Here is a 22837-nt window from a genome sequence, read left to right as displayed (position 1 = left end):
TTATGATGACAGTCCATACTCTCCCATGTCAAGTCCCCCTCTATGTGTGTTTTGCAACTGTGGTTATCAATGTAAGCAATTAGACAAAGTAGGGTTGTAGTTCAGGCTGCTATATTTAGAGCATGTGCCTCTGTGATCTAACATAGAAGGTGCTGTATGTAGTAACCAGCACAATTGTACATGAAGTCATTTTCTAAAAGGTGAAATAAAGTTGAAAAGGATCACCTTTATTCATCATTGCATGAAAATACATCCACAACCAGTAAATCTGTTCAACTGTAAACCTCATCCTCATATTCACGCTGTTACATGCTGACCACTCTGCTCGCGTCGCGTGTGTGAGCATTGCAAAAGAAATGTACACATACATGTTTATTGAATCATTGCACTCACACTGCTTGAGCGTGTCAACGAGCGTCTGCGTAGCTAGGCACTAAAATAGAACTTGGTTGTATTAGTGACGCGCGACGCACTGCAAGTCCTGCCTTTCCCATCTCCTCATTGGTTTTTAGGAGCATATACCCACGTGGGTGATTGAAAGATGAACTGAGGTCCACGCTCCAGTCCAGTTGGTGGTGGTAATGCACCTTAAAGTTTGTTGCCAACCACCATATAAAGTTAGAAGAAGAAGAAACCTGAAGGAGGAGAGATTACTAGAAATGAACTCGGTTCACCGTTATCTGTGGATTAATTGTCGGAGAAGAGGACCTTGTGCATTTCAGGTAAAATAGCAACCATACTTAGCTAGCTAAATTGCCATAAATGTTTAATGTTTTTCAACCTGTCCCAAATTAATATAATTGGTTGATCAACGCGGACGCACCCGCGCGTGTGTTCTGGTCAGCATGTTAGACTCCAGTCTTCATTGCAACAGAGTTACCATGGAGCTGCTGTTATTGGAATTGTTATGGAGCTGCTGTTTATCAGTAACTTTAGCCTCTGGTCTCCCCCTCCTCAACCTTCTCTCCATCCACCCATCTCCTTGGTCTCCAGGACACAGACAGCTTGGGCTCTTGTTGGGCTGCAGTAGAGATGGATAGTTGGGGAGAAAGGTCAAGCCAGAGATGTAGCCTGTAAATAAATCAATGAACTTCCAGTCATGCAGTGTTGACCAATCACTCCACAGGTCGTCAGTCTGCAATCAGTGTCCGGAGGCCTTCCTGTGGCTGTGACCCTGGCCCATGCACCTCATCTCTCACGTCTGGCTGATTGACATGGCTAGCCTCACAGGCCCACCCGCTTCCTAGTGAAACCAGGAGGATCTTCAAAGTGATAGTTTACAGCTGTTTCATGGGTTAATCCTGATCCTCTCTTTCTTTTGAAGGGGATGCGGTGACATAATAGCCTGGGCTATTCTTCACTAAATTGTTATGCTATTTCTCTGGTTGTTCAATAGCAAAAGGGGAGTAGGTGAGATGGGAACATGTGTTGCTAAATGTACCTTGATTATCAAACCACAAACTCCATTCCTCTCTCTCTCCTCTGGCCTTCTCTTTTATCTCACCCACTCACCCTGATCCTTATCACTGCGGTAGAAGCATTGAAAATAATGTCTTTAGTGGGAAATCATTGGCAACATGTGGTGAAAGCTTAAGATGTTGTCACACTTTAAATTGCCTGTAATCAGTTCAAAGGGAAAGTTCATACTTCTCCAGTGGGCTTTAGCAGGAGAAAGAAAGAAGAGGAACAGGGAGGTGAAAACCCCACGACTCCCAAGGCCGAGGCCTCTCAGCTGCACTGAGCTTAGCCTTTGACCATGCAGGGATATTTTTTGAAATATCTTTATCTGACAAAGCTTGTCAAAAAGTTTGGTCTTCTCCATCTGAAGAGGTGCTTTGAGGGTTCATAGCTGCACCATATCGAATACAACTATGCTGTAGTAGGGCATTGCTCTAACGAGGTGAGAGTCTGGGTTCTTGTGAATCTCAACTGATAGAATGTATACATGACAGAGAGAGAGGGAGAGAGTGAGGGAAGAGAGAGGGATGGTGAGAGACGTAAGGATGGAAGGAGGAATTGTGTGGACAAAGGATTGGAAGGAGATAATGATTCCCCTGGGAGCCCTCTTAAAGGTATCTGCTGAGAGTATGTCTTCTTCTAGTGATGAGGTCCAATGCTGAGAAGGCCTGGGTAAATGTTGACACTTTGCTGCTGGAATCGTGATCATTGATCCACACAGGAGGGTCTTATGGGCTAATCCGTGCGCTCAGGTGTGGCAGGAGAGAAACACAGATCCTGACTGCAAATTAAAGGAGGGACAGACGATCCTGCTGGTGGTCCTTTTTTTGGTCCCTGCTCTATCTCTGTCCTCAGTAAACATACAGGACACCTGCTCTATCTCTGTCCTCAGTAAACATACATGACACCTGCTCTCTCTGTCCTCAGTAAACTTACAGGACACCTGCTCTCTCTGTCCTCAGTAAACTTACAGGACATCTGCTCTATCTCTGTCCTCAGTAAACATACAGGACACCTGCTCTCTCTGTCCTCAGTAAACTTACAGGACACCTGCTCTCTCTGTCCTCAGTAAACTTACAGGACACCTGCTCTATCTCTGTCCTCAGTAAACTTACAGGACATCTGCTCTATCTCTGTCCTCAGTAAACATACAGGACACCTGCTCTATCTCTGTCCTCAGTAAACATACAGGACACCTGCTCTCTCTGTCCTCAGTAAACTTACAGGACACCTGCTCTATCTCTGTCCTCAGTAAACATACAGGACACCTTCTCTATCACTGTCCTCAGTAAACAGACAGGACACCTTCTCTATCTCTGTCCTCAGTAAACATACAGGATACCTGCTCTATCTCTGTCCTCAGTAAACTTACAGGACACCTGCTCTATCTCTGTCCTCAGTAAACAGACAGGACACATGCTCTATCTCTGTCCTCAGTAAACAGACAGGACACATGCTCTATCTCTGTCCTCAGTAAACATACAGGATACCTGCTCTATCTCTGTCCTCAGTAAACATACAGGACATCTGCTCTATCTCTGTCCTCAGTAAACATACAGGACACCTGCTCTCTCTGTCCTCAGTAAACTTACAGGACAGCGGCTGACCACACAACAAACGTCCTACCTCATCTTCCAGAGGGGTTAATATTGGCAGCAGAAGAAACTGATTGATCTTTGGCAGATAGATTTGATTGAGTCATTTTTTGTCTTATGAGTCATAATCATATTTATACGTTTGGATGAAAGTAATAATCTAACAATGCTGGCCCAACAACTCTTGCATCTCTTCCCTCTTGCCCCATTAGGCCTAGCCTACACTACAAACTGCAGACCCTGTTCATCTTATGTGTGGAGTCAGCACAACCAAGTTGATGTGTTTATTATAGTATTTTTATGGATCAGCGTAATCATCATAATCCACGTCTTTCCCTTGTCTCCCGTGGGCATGTTCTCCCCACCGCCTGGACCTCTATCTGCTAATCAGGTAATGTTAGGGAGGTTGAATGGCGTGCCTCCCCCTGGTCGGCCTTCACTGCTCACACACTGGTGTTGTTTTAAAGAGCATTCTTTAGGAGCTGAACTTGGAAAGGTATTAAAGCGGGATTAGGGTCCTCCACAATCCAGTGCTTGTGTCATTCAGGGAGCTGTGTTCTCTTCTCTGCACCGTGTCCCTCCACCCCCTTTCTGTTTGATTGTGGCTAGCCACGGGAGTCGGAGTGACTAGGCCTTTCAAAGGAGAGAGGTAGGGTTAAATCCCTAGTCCAGTGCTCCCTGCTAATTCCCCTTGTTCCTTAGAGAAGGATTTACTTCTGCTGCCAGCTTCTGAAAGGCCCTCTCTGCCCATCCGAAAAGTCGCCGTTGCCTTCCTGTGGAGGTGTGGTTGCCATAGAAGGGGCGTCATGCATGGATATTCCATCTGAACCCCACTGAGAATGGGGAACAGGGGCCAACAACAGGCTAGAAGTCCGGATTAGATCAGAGGACAAAGCGGGACAGGAAGATTCCAGAAGGGACAAATAGGAATTACAGCACCAAAAATAATGCAAAGTGACAGAGAGGGGAAATAGAAAAATAATGGCTTACAAGATTAGAATCAGAGAGCAAAAGAAAGAGAAAGAAAGAACGGTCTGAATAAGAATGTTTTCATCTGGGTGAGAAGATTTGAGAGAGCGGTTGAAGGTGAATGTGCAATCCGGGACATATCAAACCATACTAACAAGTCATTTCCTCTGCCTTTATACTCCCAGACTAAGACGCCAATCATTAGCTAAACATTAGACCTCTGGGCTGGTCTCCACACATTCCTCCCCCAATGTCCCTCAATCCCAGCATGCAACAGTTAGACAGTCCTTCTTTCTAAAGCTATGAATGATTATTGATCTATCGTTGAAAAAGCAGGTGAAAATGTGGATTTGTGTAAACAGGGATAGCCAATTTTCCAAGCAACTGCATGGTTGATCCACGAGGGCTATCAGTGTTACTGATCTCTTTTTATTTTACGCGTATATTTTTGTGGTAGACTTTGGATTTTGGATGTTTGATGTCCCTGCAATAATCTTTTGATACGCAATGTATGACTATTCATATTAGGTGATCATTAAGGTTGTATGAATAGTATATTTGGTTGTAATCACAGTCATTTCATTGTTGAACAGATGTGCGTGATGTAGGTCAGCAGGTTGTTTTCACAAGAAGTCAGCGTGTTTGCAAAAAGTACTTTTTTTAAGGGATTATCCTCAAGGTTTTTCCATAGTTGAATAATAATCTTCTTAACGTATTGTAATAAATGACAGATTAAAGGATTTCATCAACCCTAGGTGTGCTAATTCTGTTATCTGATATATGTTGTTTTTCCATTATAGTGAGAAAAGTTCAAATAGCCTAGTTGGTTGGAGCACAGTGTGGGAAAATGAAGGTCGGAGGCTAGTTTTCACACTCAGGTCAAATGTGTTCGCCTCTTTGGATAATAATGCAATATTTTGTATTAAACATTTTATTTGGAGGTTATAATCATTCAGAAAATGTCATAGTTGCTCTATTATCAATGTCAATGATCAATTGTGTGATAATACTATTGGATAGCTTATAAAATGACCCATCCACTGGAGTAGAACCAGTCTGATCTGTAGTACAGTCTGATTTGTAGTACAGTCTGATCTGTAGTACAGTCTGATTTGTAGTACAGTCTGATCTGTAGTAAATGGCAGCTCAAAGATGGACCTAATATGAGATGTTGACACAAGAGACAGCAACCAAACATGTACTATCTTGTTTCAACCATGCAAACAGCTGCTCTACTGAACTGTGTGGCAGACAAACTCCCTAGCAGTTTTAAATCAGCATCTACAATAACATTAGCATGACAAAACCTTCCCTGGGTTACTCTCCCCTCATATTTACACATATTCATCACTATTGCTCATCCCTGTCCTGTTTCAGGAGCAGATTATGTCAATTGCTGTGCTCTCTCCCTTGCACAATGAAATAGATGTTCACCAGAAATAGATAGGCGGCTGCCAGCTGTCCTCCAACCCAACGCAAACAAAGAGCACGCTAGTAAATCCAGCTTCAAGGCTGGCCAAGATCAACCACACTCTCTGTTCCTTGCTCCAGCTAATGGGGCTCCTTCTGAACGACAACAAATGAATTAAAAACTCTCCCAGCAACCAATAAAACAATACAAACAGTTTTACATCTTCATGAAAGGACAGAAAGGAAGATGGAGGTGTTGTTTGGGTACTGGTAATGTTGCAATGTACCATAGAGGCTGGTTTAGGATGGCCTAAGGTGTAACCTTCGAGGAGATCTGATATGTAGGAGGAGAAGAATAAACAGATATAGTGGGTGTAGAATAGAATGGGAGGAGACACAGTGGGCATGTTCCACTTCTAGGCATTAATCAAAAGGACCATGCTGACAACCTATTGCAACAGTTACATAGGGCCAAATATATCAGATGCTAATCCGACAGAGAAACAGTGATTACGATAAACAAGTGAAAAGACATGTGTAGGGTTTTAATGTGTGGATTCTAATTGAGCATTATAACTGACTGATCCCCGTGTTGGCCAGCTGTCTGAGGCTAAGAGGCATTTGGGTGCCCATGACCGAGCGCTGTTGGTGTGGCGTGGGGCTGGGGCAACCTTAGGCACTTTAACACATGAGCTCTAGTCAAAAGAATCACTTACTGGTACTGGCTGCCCACAGGATCAGCCCACAGCCTCCTGCCCCCTGCCCCCAAACCCTCTTAATCAAAAGCCCATGGTGACAGGCCAAGCTAGGGAGACTAAGTAGACATACATACATTTTCAATGCAATTAGTAATGGTACCTTTTCTCTCATCTTCTTCCGTAGATTGTTTGCCACCAAGTGCAGTGGATGCCTGGAGAAGATCGCCCCCACAGAGTTTGTGATGCGTGCTCTGGAGTGTGTGTACCACTTAAACTGCTTCTCCTGCTGTGTGTGTGACCGGCAGCTGAGGAAAGGGGATGAGTTTGTCCTGAAGGAGGGCCAGCTGCTGTGTAAGAGTGACTATGAGAAGGAGAAGGACCTGCTCAGTTCTGTCAGCCCAGACGATTCTGACTCAGGTAGGACCAAATCCTATCCAAGACCAAATCCAAGACCTATTCTGGTTGAGACACCCAGTCTTTTGTGATTTATTTTATTCTAATGGATATTATGGGCAGTGAGCAGAAGCCAATCTGTATTAATGGCTCTTAGGTTCTTGTGTGGGCGGGCTGTTGTGCTGGAAGGAATATAATCAGTGTATCATGTTCACTGACGGGAGGATTTGGAGTCTTTCTGCGGAGGGCCGAGCGTAGCTCCTCTTATCTGCTTCTCTGTATTCCTTGCATCCTCGCCTCGCCTCCACACAGTGAGGCATCTCGCCAAGCCTTACTGTTCAGACCCATCTGGCTCTCATTTAAACAAACACACAAAGGCAGAGAATTTATCAAACCGTCTGTGCCTGTGTACACTTTTGTCAACTTATAGGAATATTTGTTTAACTTCCGCGCTTCGTTTTCTCCCAGTGTATCACACTGGTATTTTATGGAGGGTCTCCAAAATTCCAGAGTTGACATGAAGAGAGGATAACCTTGACGTATGCAGCAGACAGAATGTTGAAATCAACTGGAGAAATACCGATTGGCCTACTACACCACACTATTTACAGTAGAGATGATCAGAACCAGATGACAGCTTACAGAACGGAACCATGATGTGTGCATCTCTAAGCAATCACTGGAAGCCCACATCATTTGTTGCTTGAATTGACATTGCTGCTGCTTCTGAGAACACTGCCTTTCACTCACATAGGCCTTGTATTATCTTACTAATTCATTGGGGATACATTATTCAACACAGGAGTCAAAGCCATTATGTTAAGTGTTATAATTATGATTATCTTTCTATTACACTGATATTGCTTATTAGATTAGCAGACTATTTTGATGATAAAGCAATTTAGCTAGTTTGTTAAGATAGCACTTAATGTGTGCCAATAGAGAGAAACATCAAGATCCCTTTATGGACACATTTAATTACCATAGACAATAAAATCTACATCAGCTTTCCACCTTTTGGTAACTTTTGCAATTTGTCTCTTTATGCATAGCGTCCCTTCAGTCTTTTTGTCTGTTGGGACCCAATGTGTATTTTCCTTTTAGTTTGAGTTTGTGTGTTTCTAAAATATATATTTCCCATTTCCTTTGATATCTTGAGTTCATTTCCCATGCCTTTTCATGTTGGGGTGGATCTGCTATGTAGGATTCTTATCAAAGATTTATTTGGTGTAAAACAACCATTGTAATGAATTACCAATGACACAATGTCAAATCTAATGACAAATGTGCATTTTTCATTATGCTTTTCAGTCCTCTGAATGTCTAATCGTGCATGTGGCCTCATGTTTTTGTAATAAATTGATAAAAAATGTATTAAAACCACATGTGTCTCCAGTCATTATGGAGACAGTTGTGGATTCTGAATCTCTTGGAATTGAAAAGAACAGACCATATATTTATCAGTAGACTGTCAGGGATGTTGTCAGCTCAAACCCATGCTGATATTGGTGAAAAATGTCTGTCTATCTATGCAGAGAAAAGTGACGATGACGATGTGGATATCAAGCAGGAGAAAGGCACGGGAGGCCAGGGGAAGGGAGATGATGGGAAAGACCCCAGGAGGCCCAAGCGGCCACGGACCATTCTGACCACTCAGCAGAGACGAGCTTTCAAAGCCTCCTTCGAGGTGTCCTCCAAACCCTGCAGAAAGGTGAGGCCCTTTCCTGTCCTTCACATGACCTGATCTCTGCCACAGCAGCTCTACTCTCACCAGACAGACAGACAGACAGACAGACAGACAGCCAGACAGACAGACAGACAGACAGACAGACAGACAGACAGACAGACAGACAGACAGACAGACAGACAGACAGACAGACAGACAGACAGACAGACAGACAGACAGACAGACAGACAGACTGTCTGCCTACTGAACACTGAACAGAGCAGAAAACTAACACTCTATTTAACCTCTTACGCGAAGACAGCTGGCTGCAGTTTGAGCTCAAAAGTAGCTGAGGAACAAGTTTATGTACAGAAAATTACCTGTAAGAATGGCCTACATTGGAAAAGCTACTTAAAATGTCTGCATGGCTACATTATACACACATTGTGAACTGAAACCTGGGTTTTGTGGAACAAAATCAGTCTTTTAAGCTTGCTTTGACATGCTTTTGTGGTATATGGTCGATACAAATCCACACTAATATTTTAGAATATCCCCTGGACAGACTGGCATGTGGAGAATTGGATGCATGCCATGAGGCCTACAGTAGTTTTACAAATCAAATTCTCAAATTCAAAAAATCTCCAGCACCTCAGAGCTGTGCTTTGAAGTGGCAAGCAGCACTCTGGTCTGTGTTAACTGAGGTAGAGGGTAACGCAGCCCGCCTGCCCTGCGCCAAATGACATTCTGAGAGAGAGGAACTGCATTTAGCGTAGGCCCTAAAAGCATTCACTGCACTCGGTCCAGAGCTTTGAAGAGGCAGTAACCAAGCAGTCCAAAAAGACCGCCACATTAATTCAACATTTGAAATCAAAGAAAATAGAGGCAAGGCGCCCACTTGGAAATATGCCACAAAAAAAATTTAAAAGCACATGCGATTCCAATCTGTAGTTAAGTTTGTTTTCTTGAATGATGTTGAAATGCTTTTGTGTTGACTATTAAAGGTGAGGGAGACTCTGGCTGCTGAGACAGGTCTCAGTGTTCGTGTGGTACAGGTGTGGTTTCAAAACCAGAGAGCCAAGGTGAGAGCATTACCACCCCAAAGGCAGTGTTATTTGAGATAATGATGTTATTTGTTACTAATCAAGAGAACAAAGTAACAACAGCAATGGTGCACATGGATTGGCTGGAAAGGGCAAAACATTACTTACTCTAAAACAGCTATCAAATCACCACAGCTATCAACGATAAATTTAACTTTTTCATTGCATTCCTTTCAACTCTGTAAAGTTAAAGTGCAATGCTTGCAAATCTACCTCAGTCTTCCATTAGATGTCTCCACCCACTGCCTTTTTTTGATATTATCTTCAAAAGCCTTTGATAATGATGTACAGTCAGATATGTGTTCCTGTAGTTCACTCAGGGGTGAGCAACAAGGAGCATCATTTTCAAATTAAAAAGAGCACATGTTAGTTTGGGGAGTACATTAAAACTCTGTCTCCTTCTTTCAGATGAAGAAGCTGGCAAGAAGACAGCAGCAGCAACAGGAACAACAGAATTCTCAACGGCTTGGCCAAGGTACAGTACACAGCCTTCAGTTCAGCCTGAAATAGGGCAACACCCACTGTCCCAGTATCATTTTTAATAGCTGTTTCAGTAGTTTAAAAACAGCTGTTATTACCATGATTTTAGACAGTTATTTTGCATTTGAGATGATGTTTAAATGGTGATCTGGGATTATCACATAGCAGAAATGAAAATTATGTTTCAGCCAGCTAAACGTGTAGCATGACACTTCAATGAGAAGCACAGAGGCAGGATAATCACATACTGTACACCACAGCTCTGTGTGACCACTCTAAAACATGGCATTAATTGAGGAACATGCGAACCATGGGAGTAGACCGGTCGTAATGGCTTCTGCTCATGTGTGACCCCCCTCATATTATCCCTAGTGTCCACTGGTGTGCGGAGGTGGAGGAGGCTAGCTAGCGTCTGTGGCCCCAGTCAGGCGTGGTACAAGGGAGACCGTGTCTACTGTGTGTGTGGGTGGGGAGATTTACAACTCAAACCCTGTTAAGCATCCTTGTAAATTAGATGACCCGTTCTGTGTGAGTACTGTAGTCTGCATTCTGTAGCCAGGTCCAACTCTCGTGTCCCCGTTCAGTGTTGGGCCAGTAACCAAAAGGTTGCTGGATTGAATCCTTGACCTGACAAGGTAAAAATCTGTTGTTCTGCCCCTAAACAAGGCAGTTAACCCACTGTTCGCTGGTAGGCTGTCATTGTAAATAAGAATTTGTTCTTAACTGACTTGCCTAGTTAAATAAAGTTTAAATTTAAAAAAATAATAATGATGTCATACACACAGGAAGTTAGAGCCACACCAACACGTGTTCACAGACAATCTTCAAAGCAAATAAAAACAGAGGAAAATAAAGAAATATTGCAGATAATGCCATGGGAACACACTGCCAGACAAAATACCTAAAGCAGTTGTAAAATGTTTACAAATCATATTAGATTGGGATTTTTCAATTAAATGGTGGTAATGATATCATTCCAGTCATAGACAAAAGCTTAATTGGAAAGGCATACATCCACTATGGAAGAAGCATCTCACAAAATATGGTAAGAAAACACAAGAATTATAACAGTGAGAAGGAAGAATCAAAACCAAGTATACAGTAGACATAAGATTCACGATTTAAGAGATGTTGCACTAGAGAAATTACAGTTTTACAAGTTAAAGGAGCTCTATATTTATTTTCTGTGGAAATCCCAAGGCTTACATTGACATTGACATATTGACATATTACTGAACAGACCGACATTGCCTTGGTACTGAAAAGCCATGAAGATCATTGAATCAATTTCGGATACAGTATAAACATAATGTAATAATGCTTTCATTTTATGGACCAGTTTGTAAAACTGACCTCGTGGTGTGTTAATTTATGGACCTTTTGTCAAACTCTCTAGGAAAATGAATATAGTCATGCCCTGAAATCCCCAAAAGTGCATACTGTGGATAGGATAGTATGGGAGGAGATAGGATTTACAGTGCCTTTCAGCAGGACAATAACCTAAAACACAAGGCCAAATCTATACTGGATTTGCTTACCAAGAAGACAATGTTCCTGAGTGGCCGAGTTACAGTTTTGATTTTAAACTACTTGAATATCTATGGCAAGACCTGAAAATGGTTGTCTAGCAATGATAAAACATGTTTTCACTTTGTCATTATGGGGTATTGTGTGTAGATTGGTGATTTCTTTCTTTATTTAATCCATTTTGAATTCAGGCTGTAATAACATAATGTGGAATAAGTCAAGGGGTGTGAATACTTTCTGAAGGCCCTGTATGTATTTAAGATAAGAAAATCCACTCTGTGCTGTTAATAACTTAAACATGAAAAAATCTCAAGAACATATAAAACTTCTGGAACTAAAAATAAATGAATGACAGACATCTTTTCACAAGGGCTCACCAATGTAAAGGAAAGTGCAGGGTGGTGAGCTCCAGTCTTAAAGCAACAAGGGCTGTGTGTGTGTCCCACTCACCTCTGAGTGAGTCAAGAGCCGCCTTCTATGAGGAAATGCTGGGAGAATCTCCATTGGCCACAGCAGAGCAGGGAGGGTTTCCATGGAGACAGTGCTTTTGGTCTAGTTTCTATATTAGATTTAGAGTCGATGGCTTTCCTTCCAGCTGAAAAATGCGTATCAGGTAAAGGCCTATTCCACAACAGTCTTAATGTAAACTCTTTCTCCGTGTGGTTGGCTGTGTTACAGAGGTGATGTCCAATCGGATGGAGGGCATGATGAACTCCTTCACGCCACTGGCCCCGCCCCAGCAGCAGCTGGTTGCCATGGATCAGAACGGCTACAGTACGGACCCCTTCCAGCAGGGCCTCACCCCCCCACAGATGCCCGGAGACCACATGAACCCATATGGTGAGCATCAGTCCCCCTGCCCCTCTACTCAACCTCACAAACTCCCCAGTGTGGGACATGTGTTCAGGCCACAGACCCCTGGTTTAGGCATATCGCACAAAGTACAAGCACCCCCCCCCCCCCCCCCCACGAGATGACACAAACAGGCCACTGGTTTATTTTGAAGTTCATTTTGAAATCAATCCAACATGTTTTCTACTACCCTCCTACTCCCACCCCACAATCACTCCCTATATTCACTCTCTGCATGGGGTTTGGTGACATGCTCTGGTATGTTATCTAAAAGTTTGCATTGTGGACTATGTGAAGAGCTTTTAGATAATCCATAGGGCTTGCGGTAAATTATAATCAAAACAATGGTGACCATGATGAGTATAGTAATGTGCCACGATGCAAAATAACAATTTTATGAGATTAATATGTGACAATCAGAGGGATGCAGCTGCAAGCAAGAAAAAACTCATATTTGAATCTATCTTGAATCTGTTGTTTTATTTTTCCCTTTACTTACACGGGGTGAAACGTGTAGAAGAGAATTCTGACCAATGTCTCCAACCCCATAAAGATAGCTTCTTCAACTTGATATACTTTTTTTAAGCCACCATTTTGTTTCTTGCAATTGCAACACCCAAAGTCCCAGTCTCATCACACTCCCTCTATTTTTATGGGATAGAGGGAAGGATGATATTGCCAACACATTAAACGATATGCCTCTTCATCACTCTGTCCCCGTCTTGTGTAACAGTGTCATTAAAATCTGGAGTGCAATAAAGTTAACAATTCCCGCAAGGAAAATAATAGGACAAGAAATGATGAGATGCATATTAAGTTCTTTGTTGACATGTTCCTCTCAGATCTATAGTAACTGTCCCAGGGAGGCAGGACAATGACTTCAGAGAGTTATTGTCAAAACAGTTATCAGAATTACACTAGTATGTAATAACAATAATTCAAAGTGGGATTCAAGACTAACAATTATTCATTTTCAAGACAGTCATAAATACAGTACATCATCAGTATTATCAGTGCAATTGGAAGTTGCAGTTTGCTTTTATTCAATGTGTCATGTTTAGTATTTAATTTTTATGTACATGATTACATTCTTGCAACTTATTTTTCTCTTTCTCTTCTTTACAGGTAATGACTCAATTTTTCACGATATAGACAGCGACACATCTTTAACCAGCCTCAGTGACTGCTTCATGGCATCTTCGGAAGTGAATATGCAAGCACGTGTGGGACCCATTGACCGACTCTATTCCATGCAGAACTCTTACTTTGCATCATGAAAGAACCACATACAGAAATGATGTTATGTAATATAGCAGATCATCCACAAAATCTGCTTCTCAACTTCCTCAACTGCCTCACATCAAGGAGTTTCCACACTGCTATGGACAAGACATAAGCAACAACCTCTTCCAGTGACTCCTGGATCATTTGCAGACAATGGACTCAAAGAGAGAGAAACTCGTTTCTCAACCGTGAAGATTCCCTGGGATGATTCTATTTTCTCCTCCTTTCTAGAGATTATTTGTAGCATATTTGTATAGTACTGTCACAGAAGTAGCACATCTTTCTTTGTCCACCTAAAGAAATTTCATTGAGCCACTGATTTAAGAAAAACTCTTACCAAATACTACAAGCCTACCAGTTCTCATAATGCATGACTCCATAGTTAATCGTATGACCATAAAAGTGAAAAACCCTTAAAAATATCATGTGAATTGTTGAGATGTCAGAATGTGGTTTTGAACTCCATGTCCTCTTTATAATGCGTTCAGTCTGATCACATGGATAGTTTTAGCCCTGAAGGGACGATATGGTGTTCATAGTAAATAGACAGTGTGTTCACAAGAGAGGATGTGAGTGTGTATTTGTCCGGGCGTCGACATATACACCTTTGTGTAGTGTAGTGTCTGTTTAGTGTAAATACATTCCCAAACAGATTGGTTGTGCATGTACAAATGGAAAACATTCTATTTATTTAACTATAACATGCTCTTGAAGGTACTTATGAATCTGAAAAGCTTTATTTAAAAGGATAATATTTTGTTATGTAACTAATGAGTGCCAGTGGAGGCTGCTGAGGGGAGGAAGGGTCATAATAATGACTGGAATGGAGTCAATGGAATGGTATCAAAAATATAGGGTATCAATGGGTTTGATACCATTCCATTCACTCCATTCCAGCCATTACAATCCATTCCAGCCATTATTAGCAGCCTCCACTGGTGAGTACATGATTATTAAAATGAATTTGTATGCCATTTAATTATGAACCAACCATAACCCTTTTTTTCAGCCAAGCTGTAAATGAGCAAAATTGTGCTATTTATTTTGTACAGATTTGAGACCATGTCAAATGTACATTTTTAATGTTAAGAAATTGCTAAATTACCAAAGTCAATTGGTTCATTGAATAAACAATATTTCCATCTCCTGATAATAGCTTAATTCATGCTACACTAAAACATTGTTGTACTCAAAAGACTAAACCTCATAATAGCAAATTCAAAATTGTATTGTGTATTTTCATTGTATAGTAATAGTTAAAGCGACTGAACTCAAGGTTTATTTTTTATTTTTATTAAACTCTGTGAATGGATGAAATTTGCAATTGCAACCATGTTCGTTTTTGATTTTATTGAGAGAAGGAGAGAGAAAGAGAGAGAGTTGGGGGGGGAGAGAGAGAGAGAGAGCATTTGGTTTATTATCTATTTCACTTGCTTTGACAATGTAAACATATGTTTCCCATGCCAATAAAGCCCTTAAATTGAATTGAGAGAAGAGGGAGGGAGAGAGGGGGGGAAATGGGTCATTTGGGTGACCGAAAAAGAGAGCAGGATACTGTAGCATGGCTTGAGTAGGCTCCAGACACACCCCCAGCAGCTGCTTGAATGTAGGCTAGATACCACCTGGGTGATCCTTCATCTCCCTGACAGCCCCTCAATAAGGTCAGGCAAGCTGACACTTCCTCCAGAGCCTTGCCTTGCCTCCTGCTTAGTGCCTACAGTCTCTTCTAATCTGAGCTCTATTTTATCATACTAAATGAGGTGATACTTCTGTCCATTCAATTGTATAGTCCTCCTCATCCTCCCATTCTATGTCCTTTAATGACTGCAGGTTGACATTCTGCGAACAGTGAATCACATGTGATTGTATATTTGTTTAGCTTTTAGCTGCTGTGGTCAGGATGTTCACTTTTATTTTTTTAAATCATAACTGGGTAGTAGCTGCCCTTTCTTATTTCTGCTGTGTGTTTGCTTCTGTGCTTCATGCACAGCGTACATGAGAGTGTGTGTCACATTGGTATGAACGATTCGGGAGACAGGCGCAGGAAATGTGTAATAGTTTTTTTTATTAAGCCCAAATTACGGCGTGCCGTGTAAAGGCACGGGGATGAAGACCAAACAAACACGTAACAAAACACAGGGTTGAAACCCAAACAAAAGAGTGAGGAGTACCTCGAATAAATAACACATGCGCACAATGATAAACACACGGGACGAGACCCGTAATCATCTACCCAATCCACAAGGGCACGAAAGCCCAAAACACACAGCACAGGTACTCACACACACCAACAGACATAGTAACATTAATCGACAACCCAATGGAAACCAAAGGGCACATATATACAAATACTTATCAGTGAGAATAGGGGACAGGTGTGCGTGATGAAAGTTCCGGAGGGATCCGTGACAGTGAGTGAGTGAGTGAGTGAGTGAGTGAGTGAGTGAGGTATTAAATAAATGTCCACCTGAAGACAACTCCACAGCAGCAAGAACAATGCGTGCGAGATCTACTGCTGTGATGGTGACGACCGAGGCTTGGAGGGCTTGTGGCGTGAGTGAGCTGCTGAAGGCCTCCTCTCTCTGGGACAGTAGTATATCTCTTCCTTATCAACCTAGAGATCTGACATCACAGGTGTTGGAAGGTATAGGGTCGTTCGTCTTCCCCTGTCTCTCTGTTATTATCCTGCCACTCCTTAAAGGAGCATCACTTACATTACCACTTCAGCTCAAACACCTCAGTGTCTACAGATACAAATGACAGTGAAATGGGTACCACCCATATCGCCTTGTTAATCTATGTGAGTTATGGCCCCTGGCTGAATTGCTGTCATTTCTCCACTATGGCAGTCTTACCATAGCCAAATGCAGTTGCCATTTCTTCTGTACAATATTAGCTAAAATCCTTTTCATAAATGTGTGGTATTATTAGTATGTTAGGAATGATTTATTATAGATGAACTAAGACTCTGTACAGCTGTGAGGAGATACAGTATGTCCAGGGAACATGCCTCATAATGTCTCCTCTCAGGAAGCAGGTTGAAGTGATGGGCTCAATGGGCTGAGTCGTGAGTACTGATTACAGAGTGAAAGCCACAGCAAACTGGGATGACAAAGGAGCCTCATTTACAGTAAACACACAGGGAGCTGGCACACCCACGGAGTGTTTGAATTTCAAAAAGACTGTTGGTCGGGACCTCACCTAGTAGACATCAGGCCAGGTGAACCCACAGTGTAGGGCTCTGACGACAACTGTAAGCTCAGTTACCAGCAAACACAAGCATGCAGTGTGATATACTGTACTGTATAGTACTTTACTGTGCAGAGTTGACATCATGTTTATTCATGTTGGATTCCATTATTTGAAGATATTATATCATATTAGTGAATATCACAATATTTTAAACCTTTTCACTCTTAGGCACTTCTGGATCTCAATAATGTACTGGTTGTTTAAGCTTTTCCCAACCATAATTCCTTATTCCATCCACATGCCTTCATATCCTGTCATTTCAAACCACAAACTGCTTATTGTCATTAATAATGTACCGCTCATCATCAACACAAACCTGAGATTCTAGCTTCTCAAATTAGAGCGGAACTAATCAAGCCAAAACAGTGCAGGCAGTAGTTCACTGTATCACTGCTCTGAGATTCAGCTCGCCCAGAGAAGTCCCTGTTAGGGACTAGTGGGGTGGCCTGGGCAAGAAAACACCACTCCTGAAACATGAGCTGACCTCTACCACTCACACACACCCTCACAGACACTCTCATACACACATTTCCACTCTGTTAACCGTTGGCCTCCGTAGAGTTTTCACACATTTTCACCACTGCCGCTCTGGCACCACATAGGAAATTAGTCCAGCGACAATATTTTCATTCGATTACCAAAATCCCCCATTTTCCACCTGAGAGACAGTTGTAGGCCTGTTTTTTTCTTCTAGATGTTTTCTTTACATTCCGCCCCAAGAAAAAACATATGTATGGTCCTGTTTGTTTATCCAAAGTATTAAATGAATAGCTACATACATTTTTAGCAGCAGGCCTCTTAAGAACACAGCATGGCTGAAGACAATCGATAGTGCTACAGTATGTGTCAGTCAGTGACCTTACAACCATCCTCTCTCCATCACTCAAATCAGAAGAGGCCCGTCACGAATGAATCTACTGTAACAGATGACTGGGTTTGCTCTGAATATCCCACAATACATTGGTTTATCTGACTATTGTTTTCATATCCACAGCATATTTTAACACAATGAGGTCCTTTAAGGCGTATTTTATCACCATTATTTCCCAACCTTACAATTAGAAGCGACCGAGACCACATTTCCCTCAGCCCAATTAATTACAGGCTGGGCCTAAGACAATCAGGCCTCTGTGGGCTCACTACTGTCTGGATCTCCCTGCTCCCAGCACAATCATCTGAGTTCAGCCCAAGTCCAACTGGGGAGCAGAGGAGCTTCTCTCCGTTTTTGTTGAGCACTTTTCATTGCTTGTGGTTAACTGTTAGGGAGAATGGTGGTAACCAATATCTGACTCTGACACTTTCTTCAAGCCAGTCATTTTCTTGAAGAAAGAGTCTTGAAAGGCCCTGTACGTGATGAGCACACGACTGAGGCTGACTGACTGTGCTCGTAAACAAATAGAGAGGTCATAGCCTGCTATCCAGCCAGGTACCCCCCCCCCCCCCCCCCTCCCAGAGAAGCTTTGAGTTCAGGCTCTCAATCCAAAAACACCATGCTCTTCCACAGATACTGTATGAAACTATTTGTGTCGTGAGAGGCTGGTCAACTCTGTGTCCTTTTGCTGAGAAAGAAATGGAATGTGATTTACCTCTCTGTGCCCAGAGGTGTAGACATAGCCTTGGATAGCCCCAGTAATCCTCCCACGCTATTGGACACCATCTGTTTTTTTGATTTTTCAGCATTATTAGTCCTTATTTGTACACGGCCGAGGAATGCAGTCTGACTGTTTGAAGTCTGAGGAGGATGGTGAGGCCAGGGGCAATGGATGTAGTAGAGATAACCTCCGGGGCTAACACAAGCCAGCACCCCTAACCTCCTGGAGATCCACCTTTAATGCTGCCCTACAATCCCCAAACACATTTTTGCCACAGACATTTTTGGACTCCCTCATGGGAATTGTATGTCTTGCAAACTAGAACAATAGATTGACCGGGGACCTCAATTTATAGAATAAGAATGACTATAGGAAGAGTTTTCCATTTGCTGCGTCTAATTAAAATGGACATACAGACAGTATTATGCTCCTATTATGAAACCTAAGAAAGGCTATTCAATGTGGATAAAGAGAAGATAATTGGAAAACCTAATATCTTGCTTGTGGTCTTAACTTTAATTAGAGGTTTGTTAGAACACTATGCAGTGGCAAAGTTATTGCTTGCATGCAGGGTAAATACGTTTATTTATCTTTCACTATAGTGTTTCATAACCATGAAATGCAATGTAAACTGATACCTGTGTGCTTACCATTATTACATGACTTGACTTATCTTTTTGCAAATACACAGGACACTGACATTTACTGAGCTAACTTCTAACAAATTAAAGTTCACCTCTGCTGTTGTATTGGATGGACATACGTCAAAAAGGAACACAGAATTAAACCTGTCACCGCGTTTTCTCTCTAGATAAGCTGTCTGTTAACCACAAGACTTGGAAGGGAGTGCGTGTCTGCAGTTTCATATTACTCAGGCAGTTTACAAACCGTCAAATAAAGAGCTCTATTTAAGTATTTTATTCCGTCTCATTTTCTTTAAAAAAATGGCTTCATGTAACGGAGAGACATAATCAGTTTCATTTGATAGCCTGTTAAAGTCCGATGCCTTCTGCACTCTGTGATCCTATCACACTTGTATAGCTGAAACTGAATAGGAGACAACTTGTCCAGGCACACTCAGGGCAGGGAGGAGTCAGATGACTGGCTCGCAGCAGACTGGGTCCCTCCAGACAGCACATCTAGTCCTCTGGGAAGTAGAAGAGACCTTTCAGTTACCCTGGGATGTAGCACAGGACAAGGTGTTTAGGCTCTCTGCTATATTTCACCCCACGATGTTTTGACAGAAATAGCCATTGGCTAATAAATCACAGGTACTGTAGGCATAGAACTTGCCGTAGACAGTAAATCCTAAAGTCAACAGCCAATAACTGGTAAACTAAACTGGCAGGAATTCTGCATTTGGCGCACATCCTGTCATGTACTTTCTATTTATTACATACGCTTAATACCTCCAATAAGAGACCCTTTTTCTCTGCTTCCTGTAGGCCATTGCTGACTTGTAAGACATACATTTGCCTCTGTTCTTTATGAGGGAAGTTATAAAAAGCAAGCCTGTCCTTAAGGTCTATATTTGTTTACATAAATTAGCTTAAGTTGTTGTTCATGCCCAAAGGTCTTTGAAAAATAGTAAATCTGCAGAGAGCAAAACTTATTGAAGTGACACTGTGATAATTGTTCTCCTAATCTTTATCATTCAAATCAGCTGATGTCTCGAGTTTGCAGCATCTTTTGCACATATGTTATGAAATAATTTACTCTGATAGAATTGCAATAAACAATGAAATAATCTACTTTTTTATCTTACTTTATATATTGACCAGTTTTAGAAGAATGTCCTTAGGTCAGTATAAATAATTCAATTTCCTAACAAGGGCAGGAGGGATAGTTCTCTCACAGAGAGCGATGAGGGTCTTCCTTTTCAAGCTTTACCAGGTCAGTGGCAGTGTGAGCCATACTGTATGACATTCTGAGGGGACTAGCTACAGTAGTAAGGACCTTTGGGCCATGTTGAAGTGAAATGGTCCAAGGGATTAACTACACCCAGACAAGTCATGCAATGAATCCACAAAAATCTAATTGGCTGACCTCAATTATTTAAGCCCTCGTTAAACCCCACGCTGGAATCCTGCTTAACTCCAGTTGCAATGACAAAGCTAACAGTGCAAACCTAAGGACTTTTGGGCTGGATTCTGGAACTTGTCACGTCACCCTGTGTGATCTATGTATGACCTAATTGACCTAGCTGATAACGGGTGTTTTCTCAGAGAGGATAGAGGTCCCTACCACTGTCACTTGCGTGCCCTTCCCTCTGACCTGCTCTGAGATATTATGAAGGCTCCAGAGTTTTTGTCAGGACAGCAATGCTATTATTTTAATGTGAATGTGTTTTCCATACATGTCTCATAGGATGGATGAATATATATAATGTAAAACACAATCATGATTCCTTGTGCCTCCTCAGAGAGTCTTCTCTCTATGTCTGTGTCCTCCCAGACCGTATTGACTGTATCAGAGGCCTGACTGAACCCCAGTACCTTCTTCTCTCAGCTTACCAACCAGAGCACCACACCAGAAGACCGTTACTCTCAGATGGGCAGCTTTGACTGGCTTTGACAGCTTTATTATAAGGTTTTAAACATCCCAAATAAACCTCAGATGAACAGCCCCGCCAAACTTTTCTTCAAAAGGTTAGGACATTCACTATATGGATTTTTATGGGCTTTCTTAAATGTCATGGTTTAATAATTAACTGTGGGGTCGTTTTGGAGAGAAATTGCACTTTTGCAATGTCTCTGAGTCTGGTGAAGTTAAGTGTTGCTATTGTTTGTCTTCTCCATATATGTTTTTGGGGATTAACTGGTGGATGTAATAACACATTCATCTCAATAGATCCATGTTAATATTTAGACATAGAACACCACCACATGTACAGTATGTTAAATCATTGGACATTTCTTTGATCTCCATGTTATATAAACCTCAATCTCATTAATTGTTTACCTGTCTGTGTTGGGGTGGGGATGCATTATCATTTAATATAGTATATGTTTCTAGCCGGAGCAATAATCTCTGGTTCCAGATGACATCCCAGCACAGATATCAAAGGACGTGACCTCCCAGAATGACCTTTTTATGTATACGTTCTGTCGGTGTGTTTACTCATCCGGCTGCGGCCGTGCATGCATTTGTGTGTGTGAGGCTTGAGTTTCACAGACCCTCCCTCTAGTCCTACTCCTCCTCGCTTGGTGCGGTCAGACCGTCACATCAGTGAGGCAAAGCAGGCAATGGAAAGTCAAGGTCGTGATGGATCGGTTCCTCCCGGGCATTTACTGGTTCTCTCCCAAGGTGGAGGTACATGGGTTCACATGTCTCTGTTCCCCACCTCCCTGCATGTCATCAGACTCCCTGTACCCTCCTGATGGAAAGCTCTCTGTTGACTTCCTCTGCTGAAAGGGAGGCCTGACAAGCTATATGGCGTTGAGCGCTAAGCCATGAATTAGGATAAGTAACACACGGTTTTATGTCTTTATGTTATAGCTTTTCACTAAATGAAAATGTTCTCAGAGAAGGGGTGTGAGAAAGATTTATTTAAAATGAACATTACTCATGCTTTGTAAAGCTCTCGTGTCATAGTTTTATGATGTCTGAATATTCCTTAGAAACAAACATTCTGTATTAGCTCCTCAAAACAACATTTGAAATACTTATTGAGCAGATCCAATCCTCTTGCTGAGATGCACATCGGTGGTGTCAATCACTGTGTAACTGGATCACCTGATTTGCCTCTGAGAGGAGGAAAACAATGTGATGCAGCAGCCTTCTGGGAGGGAGCAGGGGGCTCAGGTGAAGGCAGCAGGGGGCTCAGGTGAAGGCAGCAGGGGGCTCAGGTGAAGGCAGCAGGGGGCTCAGGTGAAGGAAGCAGGAGGCTCAAGTGAAGGCAGCAGGGGGCTCAGGTGAAGGCAGCAGGGGGCTCAGGTGAAGGCAGCAGGGGGCTCAGGTGAAGGCAGCAGGGGGCTCAGGTGAAGGAAGCAGGAGGCTCAGGTGAAGGCAGCAAGCCCTGACAGAGAGAGGGCTGTGTTCCCAGCCAGCCTGGAATGAGTTACCATCGCTCAGGGAGGAAAGGCTACCCACAAACCCCTTGCCTTTGGCTATACATTTGAAGGTGCATGTCATTTCTTGTCAAGTTGCCCTGGAAACATTGGGTTGCCTCTTCACTGTCTTAAAGTTTGTGTTCAAACTGTCTGGAAGAAGATTCAAAAGATAAGCTGTCTCAGTGTCAGGTGAGGAATGTACATGCTTTAATTCTTCAAGTCCACATAAACTGTTTGTAAGAGTAAAGTGTAAATGTCCCTGCCCAACTAGTCCTGTCACAGGTCTGTTAGATAGCTACAGGTCTGACATACGCTTACAGAATGATGTGTATCCCAAATATTTAATCCCTTACAGAAAAAATAGATAGTAACATTGTTTGTTAGTGCTCTTCTTGGTCTCCTGATAATAAAGAGAACACCATCTAATCTTGCATTATCCCCGCAGTAGGTTGTATGCCAAACATAACTAGACTCACACTGCAGGGATGATGGCAAACATGAAATAT

The 22837-nt window shown here is 42.3% G+C and overlaps 1 protein-coding gene across 1 annotated transcript in view; it reads left to right on the top strand.

Annotated features, from left to right (window-relative positions):
- Positions 1 to 13704, top strand: part of LOC139411999 (LIM homeobox transcription factor 1, beta b) — a 62592-nt gene extending 48888 nt beyond the window's left edge. Inside the window, exons 3-8 of the mRNA XM_071158775.1 lie at positions 6315 to 6547; positions 8059 to 8234; positions 9194 to 9271; positions 9701 to 9767; positions 11978 to 12139; positions 13277 to 13704. Of these exons, the coding sequence (XP_071014876.1) occupies positions 6315 to 6547; positions 8059 to 8234; positions 9194 to 9271; positions 9701 to 9767; positions 11978 to 12139; positions 13277 to 13428 (868 nt within the window). The 3' untranslated portion in view covers positions 13429 to 13704. The remainder of the gene's footprint in view (positions 1 to 6314; positions 6548 to 8058; positions 8235 to 9193; positions 9272 to 9700; positions 9768 to 11977; positions 12140 to 13276) is intronic.
- The last annotated feature ends 9133 nt before the right edge of the window (positions 13705 to 22837 follow it).

Source organism: Oncorhynchus clarkii, chromosome 6, assembly GCF_045791955.1.
Source record: "Oncorhynchus clarkii lewisi isolate Uvic-CL-2024 chromosome 6, UVic_Ocla_1.0, whole genome shotgun sequence".
Taxonomy (NCBI): domain Eukaryota; kingdom Metazoa; phylum Chordata; class Actinopteri; order Salmoniformes; family Salmonidae; genus Oncorhynchus; species Oncorhynchus clarkii.
Note: the sequence above shows the minus strand (reverse complement) of the source record. Positions and strands in the feature narration are given on the sequence as shown.